Below are 20,861 nucleotides of genomic sequence, written 5' to 3'. Positions count from 1 at the left end.
TTTCATAAAAAATTCTCCAGGCACAAAAAAGTGCCAAAGAAAAAAATTATATGAAAATTACCTCGAATTCAAAGAAGTTGAATGTTAGATTTTCATATACAATTCTCCAAGGCATAGAAGAGTGCCGATGAATAAAATTACGTGAAAATTACCTCAAACTCAAAGAAGACGAAGGTCAATTTTTCAACAAAATATCCCCAGGCACGAAAGAATGTCAAAGAGAAAAAATTTCGAACACACAAAGGTGCCGAAGGCTGAAATTTTCAAGCAACTACATGAAAATTGCTTTGGACAAACAAGAAAGCCCAGAGTTAGAGTTTTCATAATAAAAAATGCCTAAGGCGCAAAAAGTATCTAGGGGCATCTCAACTACAACCTCCTCAGAGGCCTTGATTTTGGGTCTTCATACTTTCTAATAAGACAAATATAGATCGCCGCCATCAAGACATATTATCCTAATTTTCAACTGACATAAATTTTGGTTCACTACAGCTACCATTATAATTCATTACACTAGTTACGATTAATTCCCTCTAGTTGTGATTGCCTTGTCAAATTAAAGGGAATTGGGGGCAAAGTGTGGGGGCAAAAATCTCCCCTTCCAATTAAGGCAAGCCACATCAGCCAGCAAGAGTCCCGCCCAATACAATAGCTTTGGGCTAAATAAACCAAGGCCCAGAAACGACGCCTAGCTCAGCAAAACATTACATGATCCAAGACGAAAGCATGAACCCGTGATGAAAGAAAGCCCAGCCCGGCCCGGCACGATCACTAAGTCCACAGATAACAAATCAGATCCGCACCTAGTCCAGGGCCTAGCACAAGTAAAGACCGAGATTTGATTCCATTAATCATACAATTAGATGAGCCTCGTATATAGAAAAAGTCTTATATGGAAGAAGTCCTACATGAAGGAATTACATAAGGAAAAAAACCTTGTATAGAAGAAACCTTATATGGAACAAATTGTATAAGAAAAAATCGTGGAGGACAAGTAAGGCAAGTCTTACCATAATTATACCATCAAATCTTGTATAAATAGAGGCATAGACCTCCAATAAAAGGAAAAAAAACCTCAATTTTTGGTTCTTATTATTGTTATTATTTTCTTTGTGTGTATTAATCTTTTTTCTTTAAATCTGTCATTTTATTTGAGTGTGTTGCTTTTATTTGTTGACTTTTCAAAGTTGACGGATTTTTGCACCTACAGGTGCCAATTGGGAGAAGTACGAAGGGAACAAATTATAATAAATGCCAGTAGAAACTCTTGTTTAATTGCTCATTAATATTTGAAAACTAAGAAAATTAAGTATGTAATTATATGTTGTGCACTATATGTTTTAGTATATTAAGATCTTATATGAAAAATGGAAGAAATCAGTTTATGAAAAAAAATGAGTCAAATGAGGTTAGCTGCATCGCAAAAGTTTCAATGAAGGCACCGTGTTGATTAATATTTAGAACCATATATATATATATATTTGTTTTTGGGGAAAGTAACCATGTTTTGCCGTAAATATTATTAAATATTAAGCACTGTTAAATATTTGCACGCATTCTATCCTAATAGAACTAGAACATTAAGCCCAAATCCTACAGGGGCGGTGAAGTGTTTTTTAATACATACATCATGTCAATAGTTCTTTCTGAAGGTCATCAATGGCACCACCTAAGAAATAGAACTAGGCCGCGGGTTCTTTTTATCTGACAAAAGGTAGCAAGGGATTATTATGATGGAGTCTAAAGGGTTAGAATCCTCAGCTGCGGATTTGAATTTGACTATACGATAGAGAAATAGACCTGACATTGGAGCTTTCGAGGGAATTATACATATTAATTTTTCCTTTATAATTTTTCTTTGTTGATATAAAAATTTAAAAAGTTAAAACTCTAGTTACAATCACTCCCAAACCTTGGCTCATAAGATATCCCTCCATGCTGTATGCCAATGATATATATATTATCAAGATTTAATGTTATTTTACCTTTCAAAAAAAAAAAAAAACAAAGATTTAGTGTAATTTTTTTGGATAAGGTGATTATTCAATCGCAACATCTTTTTTTTTTTATCAATTCGCAAAGAACAACTTTAAACAATAATAATAATTAATAAGGTAAAAAAATTAACTAAAGTAATATTAAACTTATTACTTTTTTAATTTAAGTCCGATAATTTTGTAGAAGTTTTGAAATCAATCATTTTTTAAAAAAATATTAGAGATCAGTCCCTTTTTTAGATATTTTTTTGTTAGCTAACAAACAATCTAATAAACAAATATTAACCTTTTAGATAAAATTTCAAAACTATTCCTAATTTTTTTTCAATCCTCTGTTTTTGAAAAGCACAGAATTATTTTACCTTTTACCTGTAAATTATACTATGGGAAGGTCGACCTTGGTGATATGACTTTGTTTAACACAATTCAGAAAACTATATATACATGATTTTAATACAATGCACATGTCTAAATAATCTTGATAGTAGATGTAAAACCTCCAAACTCCTTATTTTCTTTAGCATAAATGTAGGCCACAATCAACCAAGACTGTATTCTATACTCTTTGGAAAGACTAGTTATCCCACGAGTTTCTTTTCTTCTCAAGTTGTATAAATAAGTGCATTTTTGACAAACATCTCAACCATAGATGATGATTTTTACTCTTCACTGTGGGTTTCTCGTGAAAGAAGTTATATTACTCAACTATTAAGCAAATATACTTTTAAAGGTAAATGTGTCGATTTAGAATAAACATATGAGCTCCGAGATTATAAAACTTTGTTATTTTCAACTCCAATTTGTGTTCAATTTATTGCGCCATATATTAGTCAATTTTATCTCCATACAACCAATTAAATTATTTTCTATCTTAATTGTTTCTTCGTCTTGTCCTTTGTTATTTTTATGCTTAACCTAGCATTGAATTTTAACTAAAGCATGAATTGAATTGCATCATATTTTAAAGAAATGGTTTTAATTTCAATGTAATTGTATGGTACAATCAATACTACCCTCATTAATTTTTTGTTATCCAAAATTCATACAACTACCATTCATTATGTATCATTATGATACGATGTGACGCTCAAATTTAATTACCATGTTTAATATTATAAATAAATAAATAAAATATTATAGTAAAATTGATCCTAAAATTTTTTAAATTTAAATTATATAATTTTAGTTTGGCATGAGTTCACCGAACATGCTTTATAGATTTAACCAAACATATTTAGTGAATACAAGAACCATTTTAATATGCAAAAATAGTAGTAATCATGTATGTATTAATGTGCAAAAATATGCAAAAACAGATTCAAGCAAAATAGTAGTCATATATATATATATATATATATATATTAATATACAAAATATGCTTTCTAGATTCAACTAAAGCTAAAAAAATAACTGAATATGTGAAAAAATAACAAAGTAAAAAAACATAACTAAACAAAAGCATGATATCTAACACCACCACTCAATGTATTAATTATAAAAGTTTTTTTATCCAACAACTAAGATAGTCGCGTCCTCTAAAACTAAAACTAAAACTAAAACTGGTCAAACTATGCAGTGAGCCATGTGATTTTCTGCAACACTTTTTAACTTTTCAGGAAAACACTTTTTTTTATTTTTATTTTTTATTTTTATCAACTTTTTCTGATAAATTTTCAGTAACTTTTTGACCCACTACAAACTAAACGGGTATCTCTCTATAAACTATAAGTTTGATTAAAGCCACAAGCAGTCGCTGCTTTAAACTAGAGGGGTCTCTCTCTATAGGTTTCCCTGAGCAAAGGGTCCAGATACTGTCCGGGAAGCGAAGAGGGAGAGTTCTGGATCATGTCAGACAAGAGCCGTCTGTCTGTTCATCAGAGTTTCTGTTCCTCTCCCCGTAGAGGTTACTCTGTATATCAGAGTTAGAATTTCTCCCATATGGTGTGGTACGCTGGGATGGCTTTCCTACAAGATCAGCTCCGGCGTTTATGTCGGTGGTCGGATCGAATGGGTTCTTGTGTCCGGAGCTTGCGAGTTTTGCACGGTGGCCAGCCGAATGGCCGCTCTCCGCCGATTTTCCCTTTCGATCCAGGTATTGGGTTGCTTTCTTTTGTTTTAATTTCACTTCTAATTTCCGCCATGTGTTGTTTTGGGTTCACTATTTACTCAGTGTTATTCTGGGTTCCCATGACGGATAACTTGGTCGACCGTTTCACTTTCTAGGGTTATATATAGACACACACAAATATAGGGTTTCAATCACTCTGGCCTGTCTTCACTCTCGTCTCTCCATCCTTTTTTCTTTTTTTCATCTTTTCTCTCTCTAACCTATATTCTCCCTCTGTTATACATATCTCCATCAACCGATTTCTAATAGATCACCCTCACTCTCAAGTTTCATCTACATGAAATTTTGAATATTGTGAGTGTGTACGCATTTGCTTTACTTTTACAAATTCACTCTATCTGTTGCCTGGTTTAATTTCAGTTCATTTCACTATTCTTCACTTTTAAGGCCCAAGTAGTTGTAACACAGACCCGTTTCATAGGCGTAACCCACTAATACACCAGCCTTTGGATTTATTGTTTCTTCGGCGCTGTCAACCATTCATTATTAACGAGTTAACACATCTTTTCGTCTTGTCACTTCTTTTTACTGTCAAGTTTGGAGACCTTATCCTGACCTTATCTTTACGTCTGGAGACCTTATCCTGACCTTATTTCCTATTGATGAATATTATATATATATAATATATATAGCGCTATTTCAAGGCTGCCGTCCGAGATTCACTTTGGGCCAGCACTTCCTCGTGGTTTGAAACTTCGAAAGCATGCTAACATCAGCAAAATAAATAAATCGATAGAGAAGTAATAGTGATGTTTTATAATAACATTTGGTGCCAACTGGGAGAAGTATAGTATGAAGGGAACAAATTATAATAAATGCCAGTAGAAACTCTTGTTTAATTGCTCTACTAATATTTGAAAACTAAGAAAATCAAGTATGTAAGTATCTATTGTGCAATATATGTTTTAGTATATTAAGATCTTTTATGAAAAATGGAAGAAATCAGTTTATGAAAAAATGAGTCAAATGAGGTTGGCTGCATCACAAAAGTTCAATGATTAAATATTAAGCACTGTTAAATATTTGCACGCATTCTATCCTAATAGAACTAGAACTCTAAGTCCAAATCCTTCAGAGGCAGTGAATTAGTGGTGTTTTTTTTAATTTAATAGATACATCATGTCAATAGTTCTTTCTGAAGGTCATCAATGGCACCACCTAGAAACCAGAACTAGGGTTCTTTTTATCTGACAAAAGGTAGCTTGGGAATTATTATGATGGAGTATAAAGGGTTAGAATCTTCAGCTGCAGATTTGAATTTGACCATATGATATAGAAATAGAAAGATGCCTGACATTGGAGTTTTCGAGCGAATTGGTGGCATACAGCAAAAAGGAAATTATAGGGCAGGCCTATAGGATAGAGGGCAGTGCCACAGCCGTCCAAGGATGTGATTATATATATCCTATGTGGGTCATGAGTCATGTGATGCGGATGTTTTTGTGAAACAAGTCCACAACAGACTGTAGATTATAGAGTACCCGAGGGTACCATCACTGGGGTACTCTATAATCTCACTGGCCTCAACGCGGATCTCCTTTAACGTAGTAGGTCCAGAATTAATGTTGGTTGACTGGTTGGTAAATTTATGACTGGAAGATGTAAAATTATTAATATATACGAATGTGTATGTTAGTATATATATGTCATTTTCTGTTGTAATATTGGTATAACACAGAAGTTAAACTTTTTTTTGTTTAAATGTTCCTTCCAAAACCAGTAATCTGTGATTTGGAGTTCGGATTGCGCTTTGATCTCTTTTCAACGGGTCTGGAGCTGTAGCCTGAGTCTTCATAACTCTTATCTCTTCTTTTGCATTGTTGTGTTGTCTATATTATCATATTATTTTTTTCCAATTGTACATTATTTGAATTAATTCATCTTGGTGGTGGAGTACAAGTCCACCATATTTGTAATGTAATGATATATCTATTTTTTTTTTTTTTCCTCTACTAACAGATCAAAAATTCTTTTTAGGGTTTGGTGAATTCACTGTTGCTCTCTCAATATCAGCTTGTCATTGCTCTGGGTTACTCTTTAGGCGGGGTTCTCTCTATTTCTTTCCCCTGTAAAATGAGACAACTTAAATGGGTGTTGATTTTGTGTTAGATTTTGTATTCATGACTCTGATGTGGTGCTATTTTATCGATTAGATGTTAATTTTTATTGATTTTGTGTTAATTTGACTTTTATTTGGTGTTAATTTGGCAACTTCTTTTTATGGATTTTGTGAAAAGTAAGTTGGTTCTCTATTTTATGGTTACTTTGTTCTCTTCTTAGGATTTGGGCTGTAACTGCCACTACCAATCCAGGGTTATCAGTTATGCCTCCTCAGGTAACTAACATCACTTCTTCTAATACTTAATTCTTCTTTGTTAGATTATCAATTGGAATTTTTGGTGTTTATAGTGTTGGTTTTTTTTTTAATACGGATTTTATATGCTTTTTTGAATCGTCTTGAGCACTTCCAACTATTTTAGCTACTCAAAAAATTAACATTAATTTAATAATGATTTCAAGTATTACATGATCAAGTTCAAAAATACATAGGAGTTAAGTGACATATTTAACTTTTTTCATTTTTAATCCTACAATTACAGGTATGCCTGTTGGGGAGCAAAAGGTTTACTGAAACGAGTGGAATCGGAAAAAATATTGGTATCTTCCTTGCACATGTCTTCCCTTATTTTCATAGTGCGGTATAACAATATCTATATTTGGTCTATATGCTTTTTTGGATTATTTGGTTTTATATTCACGTTTTGTTTTAAAAAAAAATTGAGGAGAATGACTAAGGAACATGTTCTGTATATTGTTTGGTTTATGTTCATTTTATTGGATTGATTTTTTAGATTCAAGAAACCTCCTACGGGAAAAAGTTGACATAAAACCCCCTAAATATTCAATTTGTTGCAAATTCATGTTATAAAGACGCAAATTTGTTGATTATTTGGTTGTTTCTTGATGTTCTAGCATGTGATTTGTGACTGATTTTTCTTGTTGAAACCTTGATTTTCAATTTATTTTTTGGATTTCTTGTTTCATAACGTTCTAGTGATTTCTTGACACTTTTTAATTTAATTTAATTTTTTTAGAAACAAATTCTAAATATTTTTCCTGGAGGCATAAGATTATTTTATTTTTTTAAAAATCCTATTATATTGGTAATTAATTGGTCCTTGTTGTGTGATCTGATAGGATCTATGGGATCGGATCCGGATCCTTGTTAGGATCTGGATCTGGATTAGGATCCGGATTTTGAAATGCAAACCCAAATACAAACCCTAATGGATTCTAATAGATTATCAGGCAATTGACAGTTGTGTGATTTGTGCTCCAAAAAGCATAGAGGACCTGTTTCTTTTGCAGTGGTACAAGATTTATTGATTTATTTTGCACAGGTATTGAACTTTAGTCTTTAGTTGATCATATTGCCCAATGAAATCTAAATTGAGGACTTCTCAGTAAGGGATGGAGGTGATGTGTGATACTGTTTGTGGCCTAAAGCAAAATTTCTAATTGGCCTTCTCATATTTAATATATATTAATATTTTTTATTTAAGAAAATAAAAAAACATTATTTGTATTTTTAGTTTTAGAAATAGTGATTTAATTTTGTAGGCCATTGATGCGGGAGTGTCCAAAAGAAATATAATGTTCAACAATTAGTGACACTAAATAGACATGGTAATCTCATTTTGTAGGCAATTGATGTCTGAGAGAGTTCAAAACAAAAATAATGTTGAATAATTTTTGACATGTAATACATTTGGTAGGTAATTGATCTGTTCGAGTTCAAAAAAATATAATGTTGAATAATTATTGATATATGCAAGACAATTTAAAAATTATAAGAAGCCTTGTAAAATCTATTGATTGAAAAAAAAGGAAGTAATGATAGAAATAAAAATATATGATGAAAGAAACGTGTATTGATCGATATAATAGGAGTTGTATTTATTTAGTAATTAATATATTGAACGAAACATAATTAATACTTTAAAAAAAAATTGGAACCTCTCTTTTCCTACTAGTATTGATTAATTTAATAGAAGTTTTATTTATTTGGTAATTAATACATTAAAATAAAATATTGGGCTTCTTTTCCCGTTGGGGGCTTTTCAGCCTCTTTTTTTCACACTCAACTTTGCTCCTTTGGGTAGAGGAGATACACTGGGCCACAAGGCCCTTGGTTTTGAGCCGCCTTAATCGCCTTACGGTTTGGTGATGATATAATATGGTCAATTTTTTGTGTGACATATATGTAATTAATACGGAGGTACATGTGTTAGAGAATTGGTAAGAACAGTTGGTGATTGTGGATTGTGTGACTGTAGGGTGGTATATTTTTATAATAATGGATACTTTCGTGGTCTTAATACTATTATAAAATACAAATTACTTCTTTGAATAAGATTTATGCTTTTGAAAATCTTAATTTTCATCTTTTTTTATTTAAAATTTGTTACAATTATTTTACATGAATTCTCTTATTATTAACACATGTTGATTAAAAAAGATAAGAAAGAATGATTTTCTAATTATAAAATAAATTGAAAGTACTTTTCTATGTATCCATTTTAATTTGATTACCACAATTGCTTCCTTGCCATGCAAAATGCAAAGGTAATATTGATATGATTTAGTTTTGATGTTTAATTTCATAGAATCGTGATTTGTAAAAAAAAAAAAAAATTAAATAATAGTGCACTGTGCACAGCCTTCTCAATGTTTGTGAACTGGACTCAGCCTTCTCAATTTGTGGGTTGCAATGGACACCAATTACATCACATTTTAGCATCAACAACTAAGCATTCATCACTCAATCAGTCAATCTTGTAATTCTTTGACAAAATATTCAGGATTTAAAAAAGTATTAATAAAAAAGGTATATGCCCAAAACAAGTATCACTAAATCATCAGGTAAACGTAGAGAATAGAGAATCAACAGTGGTTAAAAAAAAAAAAGGAAAAAGAAAAAGAATCAATCAGATTGTATAGTTTATGTTCATGTTATTGGATTGATTTTTTAGATTATTTGGGTTGATGTTGATGTTATTGGATAGATTTTTAGATGAATTACTAGGGCAGGATTCGGGTCTCAAACCAGATTCAAATCAGAAGTTGGATCTCAACCTCCGCATCTGGATCCTGATATTGGATCCTAAGATGATCAGAGGATTGTATCATAAGATGATGATGAAATGATTATTCATCCATTATTTATTATTATTTGTTTTTTTCTTTTTTGTTGTATTCGAAATAACATAAGAAACGTGATTCAGGGACTTAACGACGATCGGATGGTTTATGCAAGGATCTAGAACAGCGACAATGTTTTTGTGGTGAATGACCAGGCGGTCCTGACGGTGTGACCAGGCGGTTCTGACGGTGGAAATAACAAGCTTCTATGCTAATGCATTTTTCGATTTGGACGTAGAATTTAACCATGAAGATTATTTTCAACAAGACTTTCATTCTCGCCAATCTCATTAGAGAGATGATTTTGAGTATTTGGTTGCATGTCTTGAAGACCAAGACTATGAGTAAGCTTTTCTTTATGTTTTATTTTAAAATTTATTTATTTTAGTTTTTTTTATTCATTTTAAAGTATTGGTGTTTTTAAAATTTATTTTACTTAGTTTTTTGATTCATTTTAAAGTATTGTATTGTATTTATTTTATTTTATTTTATTTTTTTTAAAGGGGAATAGCGATTCGTTTGCCGAAACATGATGTATTCAGGATTATTTATTTGATTTAAGAACATTAAATTATTAAAACTAATGAAAAAATCTATAATTTTGAACCATATAACATGAAATAACAGTAGTGTTCACAAACCAGCGACTATCATTTATACAATATACAGATATTGTTAAAGTTTCAACGACTCAAATTAAAAAAAATAAAATAAAAATTATACTTTAGGGCATGAAATCTATTCAGCCTCCATGACTCCCATCTTTGAAACTACTATTCATCTCCGAACCCTTAGAAGACTTTCAACCAACTCAATTTTAAAAATAAATAAATAAAAGACAAATTAAATAAAAATATATTAAATAAATAAGTAATATTTTAGGGCAAGAAAAGCTATCTCTGCAACTATTTAGCCTCCATGACTCCCATCTCGGAAACCCTAAGAAGACCATGATGATTCCATCTCTCTCTTTCTAACTGTCTCAAACCCTAAACCCCAACAAGAAAAGCTAGTATGCGATTGTAAAGTTTCTTATAACCCTAAGCAGTTCGAAACCACCATAATTCTGAAATCGTAACACAACTGAAGCATTGGTTCGATGGTGAAGTGTTTGAAGTTCCTAAAGCATTGGTTCGATGGTGAAGTGTTTGAAGTTCCTGAATCATTGGGTGCTATCTATGCATTTATGAAGATACGATCGTGAAGTGGCATCATCGCTAACCAGGTGAGTTTCTCTGTCTTCTTGGTATCTATGTTTTTCTTGGTATTGTTTGTTTTGTCTCATTTTCTCAAATCATTCGAGGCATGTTTCATGCATGTCCATGATTCTGAGCATTTTAATGCATGTCTGTTGATTTCTTAGATGGTTATTTTATTGAAACTTGAAATTACGAAATCACCCCTCGATTTGTCAAATTAAGTTTTGTCCTTTTTTATTTATTTATATAGTTATTTATTTTTGTGTGTGTGTATGTGTTTTATTTGATTTTGTTAAATTGATGTTAGAATCATAAAATCGAAGTGTTAAATTGAACTTTGGGGGTTTGAGTGTCTCTGTTTGTTTAAGTATTTTCATTTGGGTGAGAATAGGGTTTGACTGAATTGGGGATTTTGTGTTTTTTTAGTTAATTTTGTTAAATTGAAGTTAAAATAAATATACAATGATCAAGAATTTGCAGTGGTATAATATTATGATCATGTTAGTCTAAATGAATAGGACATACAATGATAGTTATACTTCAATATAAAAGGAAAAAAGAAAAAAAGAAGAAAAAAAGGAGTGTGTCGGGTGATGCTTATACTTTAAAACTGACTATGTACACTCTTTTCTTCTACGGTTGATTTGTAAACTTCTCAATTTATTGGAATTAATTAAGAACCGCAATTGAAACTGGGACCATGCAATTACAACTACTTGCAACATTTGTTTTTACTTGATTTTATTCTATCATTGTGATATATACATGTCTAAATTAATTCGAGGGTTTCAAACAACAATAGAATGAATGAAAAGAAAAAAATATATATATATTTTTTGATAATTAAAAATAAAAAAATAAAAAATAATAATAATTAAAGAAAAAAAACACTTTATGCCAAGAAGAGCAAGACATCGTCACAGAATCACCCATGACTTTATGTTCCTAAATTCAGTGATTACTCAGCATAGATTTTCATTCAAGAAGATCACATGCTCTGGTCAACTTTTTCTTTCCCCTGGTCTGTGCGTGGTTAAATTATTTCAATTGAACCATTTTATTGGATCTTCATGCATGAATTTGTTTTAAGATTTTTTTAATCAATTCTTAATAATTAAACATTTGTATATGAACAGTATATATGATGATGATGTTGTGTACATTATTTTGTGCTCCAAGTTTAATGGTACGAAGGACGTTTTATTGCAAGACTATGAGCTCATGGTAGACAGTGGACTTACTTTTTTTTAAGGTAAATTGTTATTGTGAAACATGCAAGAAGGAAACACATAAAATTGGAGGAAGAAGGTTATTTGGGGGAAAAAAAAAATCTAATTTGTTAAATAGTAATTCTTCAAGGTGGATAATTATTGTTGGACTTATTTTATATGTTTTTATTTGGATAGTCGGGAGTGCTATATACTTTCCAAAATTAATATGCATGTTGAGATAGAATTAGTCAAACACGTTTCTTTCTTCATTATAGAAGAGTTATCATGAGAGTATTCTCACGTACGATAATGATATAAATGGCCTCCATGTTTTATATATGTTCAACCCTAGATTCTGTGTTGATGTTATCAGATTCTTTCAAACAGCATTTGTCAATGAAAGATCATGCACCCATATATTACATTAGCTTCTAGTTCAATTAGGTTTCAGTTATCTGTTTCTTATTGTATTTTGTTCAATTGAAGTGTTTCTTATTGTTTATTTGTTCAATTAGGGTTTGACATTCTTGTGAATTATGATGGGACTCCTACTGTTAGGTCAACACCAACACCAACACCAACTGGTAGTGTGCAGTCTGCCTCGGAATGGTAGCGATAGTGATCTTGATTGGAGTGAGGATGAGTGTTACAGTGGTTATAGTAGTAGTGATTGGTGAACAATGCAATGCAAATGCAAATACTGAAGAAGTCTGGGAAATGATATATGTTTTGATTTTGATGACACGATTGTTAATAATTAGGACTTCAATGAGCAAGATGGTGGAGAATTGGCATATATCAACTCTGATGACAGTATGGGGTATTACTGATAAGTCTTAATGACCAACAACTGTTATCGATTTTTAGTTAGACAGCTCAATTTTCATAAACATCTCTTTTCAAGTTACCCTTTATAAATTGTAATCATAAATTTCTACATTATTATGACGCCTGTTCTAAGCCGACCTGTGCTTTTCTATTTCCTGGCCTTGAGGGTTATCTTCTTATTGTGGTTTGAATGCTATCTATGTGAATTTCTTTAGGAAATGGTTTTTTTTTTTTTTTTTTTTTTTTTTTGTGAAATATTTGCAGTTGAACGTACACTGTTTGTTGATGTGGATGACTTGAACACTTGATGTATGTTGATGTTGGCAGGGTCATTTTTTGGATTTGGATGGGAAACAGTTGGTAAAGTTGGTTTTTTAAGTTTCTTTTTCTCTGGGAGATGGAGGGAAATTTTTCAATATATAAGTAATGACATGTGATGCGTAGAAAGGTCTAAAAAATTTAGGGTAGAACTCGAGGGTAATTTTATTTTATCAATTTACATTTTTACACGTGTATAATTTTATGGCGTTTGGGACCACATAAATTTTATTAATTAAGCTAGATATTAATTTATCGATAAATTAATAAGAGGTTTCTAACGGCATCTTTTAAAATACTTTTTGAAATGCGTGGTTTTATGGGGTTTTTTGAAGGAATTGACGTTGCACATTTTAAACCTTTGATCTAGTAAAAATTACACTTGTCATTTAGAGGGATCTTAACTTGGAGGATCATAGTCTTCTTTAATGTGGGGAGACTAAACTATTGGGTTAAGTACCTTTGATTGAAAAATTATTATTTATTTAGTACTCAGTGCACTATATTTAATTTGTGTCTTTTCTTAACACATGTTGTTTAGAGTTATAATATTATTATATTGTCGAACGAACTTATAAATCGTTCCGAGTAGAATCATGTGCAATCCGAAATCCCTTGGTTACTTGATGGGTTTTTTTTGACAAAAAATAAAAAATAAAAATAAAGAGGAATTTATTACAAAACACTTGAACTCAAGGAGTTGAATGCAACTTTATAATATTCAAGCTCTAAGAAAGTCTAGAATTAAACTTCTAACATTTTTTACCTTAGAGAAATAATCTTTTTATAAAGTTGTAAATCAATTGAAAAGACTGCTAAAAGAGTGCTTTTAAACTTTTATAATTCTATACAGGGTATATTTATATTCTAATGGAAGCTTTTTCCAACCAAAAAAAACCGAAGATATTAAGATGTCTTACAATTGGCGGGGAAAAAAAAAAAAAAATGAGACAACCTTATAAAAGCTTGAATGATTTCATGATTGAAAATTGACATTAATTTGCTTACTTGATAAATGTAAGAAAAAATGATCTCATAAGAGTATTAATATATCACAAAAAAAAAATCTTAACAACAATTTGAATTCTCAAGGATATCTCTTCCCACATCAGATAGGAATTTAGTAAATGCAAGCAAAAAAAAACTTCAAAAAGAAAACATACACAACACAGACCAATAAAAAAAATAAAAAAAAATAAAAATAATAAAAAAAAAAACCGTCAACCTCCCTCCTTCTAGGAGGAAGGTGATACCAAGGAGGTAAAGAAAAACCTTCCAAGCTTTCAAATCTCTATCTCTATCTTTTTTTGCCTTGTGTAATATCAGTTCATTTCACCATATTCTTCACTTTTAAGGCCCAAGTAGTTGCAACACAAGCCCATTATCATAGGTTAGTAAGTCATAATCCACTAACACACCACCCTTATGGATTTACCACTGAAAGCCCATATATCAAAACTAGTCCTCCTTTAAACCCAAGATCAGATAACGACCGTCGGATTTAGGTCTATCTCTTCTATAAATTCAACGACGCAGCATTTTCTCCCCTCTACCTGCAACTAGGGTTTTCTCTCACTCAAACAGAGCCGAAATCTAGTCAGTAGAGAGGGAGGTTAAAGCGACGGCGTAGTGTGCTGTCCTCCTTGACGAAGCTCTTGCTTGTGTCTTGGGCCTCAATTTTGTTGTATCTCTTAGATTCACTTTCTTAGGGTTCAATATCTGTAGTTATATATATATATATATATATATATCTCTGAAACTCTAGTCATCCGAATCAATGGCACCTAAAACATCAAAGGCCGACAAGAAGATCGCGTACGATCACAAGCTGTGCCAGCTTCTAGATGAGTTCAACCAGATCCTGGTAGCAGCTGCTGACAACGTTGGGTCGAACCAGTTGCAGAAGATACGTCAGGGTCTTCGTGGTGACTCTGTGGTTCTGATGGGTAAGAACACCATGATGAAGAGGTCCATCAGGATTCATGCTGAAAACACTGGCAACAAGACATTTCTCAATCTGATCCCTCTACTTGTTGTACGTTCCCTGATTTCTTCATTTCTTTGAGCTAATATTTTCATTTTCTATCTGTTTGGTTCCCGAGAAAGTAACTTTTGTATGAGAAGTATAGTATTTTCTTCTTGGTAGTATATTAATGATTATTATTGTTTTGGAAATTAGGGCAATGTTGGGTTGATCTTTACCAAGGGTGATTTGAAGGAAGTGAGCGAAGAGGTCGCCAAGTACAAGGTGTGTAGTGGTTTAAAATCATCCTTTTTTATGTGATTATGTTTCTCTTATGTGTAAAAGATATTATTTGTTATTGTAGTTGTAGTCGATGAGTTGTATTATTATTATTTATATTTATGTAGATAATTCTGGCTCGAAAGGGTACTTCTTGTACCATTTATAAACAGATGCAATTAACATTGAGAAGCCATCCCCGGAAGAGGTAGTAGTTAATGAGGCGGATTCCCCTTTCAAGTTTATGGTCTCAGAAGCAGATGCTTATTGAGTTACATTAAATATTTGAAGTTCTTTTTTAAACATGTTCTCACTTGCTCATTGCATATCATTTATTATATTGCTTCTGTGTGGTAATATAATTTGATCTCTATAGTGAATTTAAAATTTATTCTGATTGAACCTATTCCAATAGGATTGGTAGTTAAGAAAATGTGTGAAGAAAGAAAATTATCTGTTTTAGTCTTCGTCAAATTGATTTTCAAGCATTTGATTTACTGTTTGACCTTTCGGAATATATGGAAAATAACAGTGATTTATTCAAGGAATTTGTAAGCTGCAAATTCCTATGAGCATCCTCCAAAATCCATGCTTGTAAATGTGTCACTAAGCAAGTTTAAACTAGTTCCATTTAACATTTAAATTATTCCATAGTTGAATAATCTAAGTTTTCTTAATTTTTAGCAAGTTATTACTGGGTACTATTAGTTATTCTTTATTTTGTTTTTATAGTTTTCAAATTAGAAAAGCTAAAACTCCGACCAAGCTTCTTTATGCTTGGGCTCGTTTGTTGGTGGTTCAGCTTGGGATTGTCTCCATCTTGGTTCGTTTAATAAAGAAACCTTAATACAATATTTGGTTCGGTCTAAGTTCCATGTTCATGATTATTCATAAGCATATGTTCATGAATGTATACAAGCTTATGTTTATGAATGTGTTCATGTGCATAATTCATGAACACCTTACACAAGCTTATTGTTCTCAAGCTCATTTACCAGCCTAAATGAGCTGATCCTAACAAATATTGGGATGAACAAGTAAAAAGCTATTATTCTACCTTCTATGTATCCATTTAAAACTCTCTGATTTTCCAATAATGTATGCCACTTTTGCCTAATTCATTATTTAATTGACTCTTGCCTTCTGTATCCACTAAAATCTCTGTGATTCTCCATTAATACATGCTATTTTGACTAATTCATTCTTTATGAAATTTTGTGCATCTAATATTGATTTGCTTTCTTCTTTGGCCAGGTGGGAGCTCCAGCTCGTGTTGGTTTGGTGGCTCCAGTGGATGTGGTTGTCCCTCCAGGGAACACTGGACTCGATCCTTCTCAAACCTCTTTCTTCCAGGTCTCTATCATCACCCTACAGTAATGCTGTTTTTCTCCTCTCTTGTGCTAATGTTTCTTTCACAATCACTTTTCAGGTGCTCAATATTCCCACCAAGATTAACAAGGGTACTGTTGAAATTATTACCCCGGTTGAGCTTATCAAGAAGGGGGACAAAGTTGGTTCTTCCGAGGCTGCTCTCCTTGCAAAACTTGGGATTAGACCCTTCTCTTATGGTCTAGTTGTCCTCTCAGCTTACGACAATGGATCAGTCTTCAGTCCAGAGGTGCTTGATCTTACAGAGGAAGATCTCATTGAGAAGTTTGCTATGGGAGTTTCCATGGTTACATCGCTGTCATTGGCTCTCTCATACCCAACCTTAGCAGCTGTTCCCCACATGTTCCTCAATGCCTACAAAAATGTTCTGGCAGTTGCACTCTGTACCGAATATTCCTTCCCTCAGGCTGATAAGGTGAAGGAGTACCTTGAGGTATGTAGTGTTTATGCTGCTTAATGTAAATTTTCGTAGTTTCTTATTGAAATGCATTTTCTGGTGATATGATCGTCACATTTGTGGGTTAAAACTGCAGGATCCTAGCAAGTTTGCTGTTGCTGTTACCACGGTTGCAGCTGCTGATTCTGGGAGTGCTCCTGCTGCTGCCAAGGAGGAAGAAAAGAAGGATGAACCTGCTGAAGAGTCTGATGATGACATGGGTTTCAGTCTGTTTGATTAAGTTTTAAGTTTGTTATGGTTTCACTTTATGACTAAGAATTTATATTGCAGTTACTTTATTGTGTGTTGGTGATGTATTTCATCAGGATTATACCTGGTGTTTAGGTTTTGTTGCTCTTTGCTCTGCGAAGTTGATTTCCGTTTCTCTGTTCTATATGTTGGATTTGTTTCTGTCACAATCACTAGTTTTGAAGTTTGTGCAATGTTTTATGTGCTATTTTGTTGAAATGGCCGGACTAGGGATTGTCTTTTAGGATCAAAATCAACAGTAAATCGGTGCGGAACTTGTGGTTCTCCATGTGCCACGTCACTCAAAGTCAATAGAGTAAAAAAAAACTTACTGAATGCTTTTATACAGGTATGGAAAGTTTTTTTATACTTTATACGAAATAAAAATGAATTTTACTTTATACCAAATAATTTTTTTTTTTTTTTTTTTTTTTTTTCTTAAAATTGAAATACATACTGTCTTTCTCCTTCAATCACCATCGCCCTAATTCTCTCTCCTCTTCGAATGGTGGCCGGCAAGGCAAACAGCATCCAGAGACATCTGTGGCGCCTTCCCCCCTTGCTCTTGCCTCTCCCCTCCACCATCGAAAGGGCATTAAAATATTCTTCACCCAATCAAACACTAAACAACGCGTCAGATATCAGTCGTTGCCGCCAACCCAATTCATCGACGCCTATCGAAGAGAGGTGAGGACCATGAATTAATCACCGTGAATTTACAAAATGTCTATTAATTCCCAAGATTAAACTAGCTAGAATCACCTTAGGAAGAAACACAACATATATGTAGTATAGGTCCACAAGTAGTTATTCATAAAATCCCAACATAAATGTAGAGAGAATCACATATTTTTAGGCTTCACTATTTAAATTCAAACTAGTATATTTCAAATTCAAGTTTTAACTTATAGGCTTAGGGAAATATATTTGTACAAATCATTCCGACCTTTCGTTAATTGGTTTCATGACTAAGTTATACACAACATCCTAATATATTCCGATTAAACAGAATAGTTGCAATCACAATTCTTCAAATTTAATTAAACTCTGATCCATACATTATCCAATTTTTAGGGACAAACTAATATTTAAAATTTAAGTTTTAACTTATAGGCTTATGCAAATATATTTATACAAATCATCCCGAGCTTTAGTTACTTAGTTTCATAACTAAGTTATGCACAACATCCCAATATATTCCTACTGAATAGAGTACTTGTAACTTATACGCTTATACAAATACATTTGTACAAATAATCCTAATCTTTAGTTACTTGGTTCATGAATAAGTTATACACAACATCCCAATATATTCCTACTGAAGAGAGTACTTGCCCGCAACTTCTTGTATGTGGTAGATGCAACATACTATCTGCATCTACAACATACCATCTTGTATCCCAACTTTCATCTTACCAACATTCCACTTATTGTACAAATACATAAATAAACATATCTTGTTACAAATTGTATATCACAACATTTTCCTACCCTACATCTCAACTTTCCCACCATCAACATCCCAACTTTCTTCTTACCAACATCACATTATTCATCTCTATCTTATTTAGGATGTACGTTAGAAAAATGTTGGGATGTTAGTAAGGAGAAAGTTGGGATGTAAGTTAGGAAAATGTTGTGATGCAAGACCAAAATAAACAATGTGAGTCGTACGCAACGGAAAATACTTAGAAAGTTTTGTTTGTTTTAAAACAGATCTGTGTCTTTTCCAACTTTATTTATTTTAGTAATTAAACAATTAATCACATGCAGATAAAATAAAGCAAAGTATAAAGTTAGAGATGACACCAGAATTTTAGCGAGGAAACCCCAGTTGATAAAATACGTCAACTGTTATGGGCTAAACCTCGTAAACTTTGCAGTCCAAAGTAAACCAATCCACTATACTTGAAACAAAGTATACCGGATTTTGACTATGGCTCACACCCTATCGTTCTACCAAATATCAACTGCTGACAATCCTCTGGCTTTGCGACTCCCCATCTAACAGCAACTTGACCTCAGACTTATGCTTGATATTTGTAGAAGAGTAACAGGTAGATTAGACAACACTCCTCAAATGCTCCAATCCTTTCAAAGTGTGATCGCTTTTACTTCTGTTCTTCAATCGTCTGAATTCGATGTAGAAGAAGATATGCTTTCGTCTGATCGTTGTAGATGCAACTGCATGATCACGATTAGGATTTGAACACCACAACTCTAAACTTACTAGGTGAATATGTGTGTATTTTAGGAAGACAACAGAAAAATCAACTTTGATTTTTTGAGAAAAAAAAACTTCTTAAGGCTTCGTATAATATATAAATAATGATGTAAAAGCCGTGAATAAACCAATGAATATGACATGGTTTATATAGAGGTTTGCAAAGTCCTATTCCTTCTGAAAATAAAGGAAATTTCGTGCATAAGACTTGGAAAGAAAGTTGGATTAAAAAGGAATTACTGGAATCCTTTTGCAATTCGGACTTGTGGAACCGGTTCCCAAACTTGGTACCGGTTCCAAGGACACAAAGTTGTTCTTCGAAGTTTAGCTTCTGAAACCGGTTCCCACGTGACAATTCAACCTAAACTTGGAAATTCTGTATTTTTTGAACTCTGAAAATATACCACGTATAGCATTGTGTCCTAAGTGGGAAATGATGTCCTAATCGTTGTTCTTTCCTTTTCGATGAGCAACAGTACTTTCCTCTTCTGTTTAAACTCTACATTCCGCAGTCGATATCAAGTCGGATATGGTAACTGAAATTATAACTCGACTAGGACTTGTTTGTTACCGAAATATGCCAATTACAAAAATATATCTCACAAACAATTTGTACCAAGATATGTTTATTTTGGTCTTGCATCACAACATTTTCCTAATCTACATCCCAACTTTCTCCAAACCAACATCACACTATTTATCTCTTTATCTTGTTTGGGATGTACGTTAGAAAAATATTGAGATGCTAGTAAGGAGAAAGTTGGGATGTATATTAAGAAAATGTTGTGATGCAAGACCAACGCCCTAATATTTTCCTAATATGTATCCCAAACAAGAGAAATAGATCACTCAAAGAGAGGCTTTATACTCTTGATTCTATTGTAATAAGGAAAAAACATTACACCAATGCCTGTTATCTTTGCCTTGCGGACTAGGAATCATTGGTCTTCAAGTGCAGATATAGTTGTGCAATTTGGGAGTTCATTCAGCATGTGGTAGGCTTCTACACCAAGCCTAACAGTTGGAGAGAGCTCATTGATTGGTGTTCTTATAATTGGTCTCATGGTATGATGGTAAATGGTTCGCTCATAAACTTCTTCTTTTTGCAGCTATCTATTTCATTTGGCAAGAAAGGAACACAAGGGCACTTCTAAGGTTCATTTGTCCAGCTTTGGATTTGTAAATCTTTTTCTCTTTTAAAAAAGCTTACCCATTCAACTAAAAAAAAAAGAGAAATAGATGGTTGGAATGTTGTTAAAGAGAAGGTTGGGATGTTGTTAAGGAAAAAGTTGTGATGCATAATTAATATTGGTACAGACTGATATATATACATCAATATGTGTTTATGTGTGTGTATATATATATATATAAAAGGTTTTGTTATGCTCAGATGATGTTATCCAATTTTAGAACCGTGGTGATCACGCATTAATTGCAT

At 32.6% G+C, this 20,861-nt stretch overlaps 2 protein-coding genes across 5 annotated transcripts; both read left to right on the top strand.

Annotated features, from left to right (window-relative positions):
* The first annotated feature begins 3,565 nt into the window (after positions 1-3,565).
* Positions 3,566-10,044, top strand: LOC132312158 (uncharacterized). 4 transcript variants are annotated; one of them, XM_059810413.1, is made up of 6 exons: positions 3,566-4,089; positions 6,103-6,166; positions 6,406-6,460; positions 6,726-6,824; positions 9,411-9,671; positions 9,831-10,044. In XM_059810413.1, exons 1-5 carry the CDS (start codon positions 3,936-3,938, stop codon positions 9,447-9,449), a joined length of 411 nt encoding a protein of 136 aa, XP_059666396.1. In that variant the 5' UTR covers positions 3,566-3,935; the 3' UTR covers positions 9,450-9,671; positions 9,831-10,044. The 4 variants fall into 4 exon arrangements, with proteins under 4 accessions (XP_059666396.1, XP_059666397.1, XP_059666398.1 ...); XM_059810414.1 differs by having other exon boundaries at positions 3,572-4,089; positions 6,726-6,783; XM_059810415.1 differs by lacking the exon at positions 6,103-6,166 and having other exon boundaries at positions 3,573-4,089.
* A 4,376-nt stretch (positions 10,045-14,420) lies between these two features.
* Positions 14,421-17,344, top strand: LOC132312157 (large ribosomal subunit protein uL10-like). Its single transcript, XM_059810412.1, has 5 exons — positions 14,421-14,918; positions 15,063-15,131; positions 16,380-16,478; positions 16,555-16,947; positions 17,048-17,344. Exons 1-5 carry the CDS (start codon positions 14,661-14,663, stop codon positions 17,189-17,191), a joined length of 963 nt encoding a protein of 320 aa, XP_059666395.1. The 5' UTR covers positions 14,421-14,660; the 3' UTR covers positions 17,192-17,344.
* The last annotated feature ends 3,517 nt before the right edge of the window (positions 17,345-20,861 follow it).

Source organism: Cornus florida, unplaced genomic scaffold, assembly GCF_030987335.1.
Source record: "Cornus florida cultivar Cherokee Brave unplaced genomic scaffold, ASM3098733v1 CherokeeBrave_3.0.0_Hap2_Chr06, whole genome shotgun sequence".
In the NCBI taxonomy this organism is placed as follows: domain Eukaryota; kingdom Viridiplantae; phylum Streptophyta; class Magnoliopsida; order Cornales; family Cornaceae; genus Cornus; species Cornus florida.
This window is presented reverse-complemented; position numbering and strand designations above follow the sequence as displayed.

Coding starts and splice junctions, on each gene's coding strand:
- LOC132312157 (XM_059810412.1), top strand. CDS start 14,661: ATGGCACCTAAAACATCAAAGGCCGACAAGAAGATCGCGTACGATCAC. Junction 14,919..15,062: donor ATCTGATCCCTCTACTTGTT/GTACGTTCCCTG, acceptor TTTGGAAATTAG/GGCAATGTTGGGTTGATCTT. Junction 15,132..16,379: donor AAGAGGTCGCCAAGTACAAG/GTGTGTAGTGGT, acceptor TTCTTTGGCCAG/GTGGGAGCTCCAGCTCGTGT.
- LOC132312158 (XM_059810413.1), top strand. CDS start 3,936: ATGGTGTGGTACGCTGGGATGGCTTTCCTACAAGATCAGCTCCGGCGT. Junction 4,090..6,102: donor GATTTTCCCTTTCGATCCAG/GTATTGGGTTGC, acceptor AATTCTTTTTAG/GGTTTGGTGAATTCACTGTT. Junction 6,167..6,405: donor TGCTCTGGGTTACTCTTTAG/GCGGGGTTCTCT, acceptor TTCTCTTCTTAG/GATTTGGGCTGTAACTGCCA.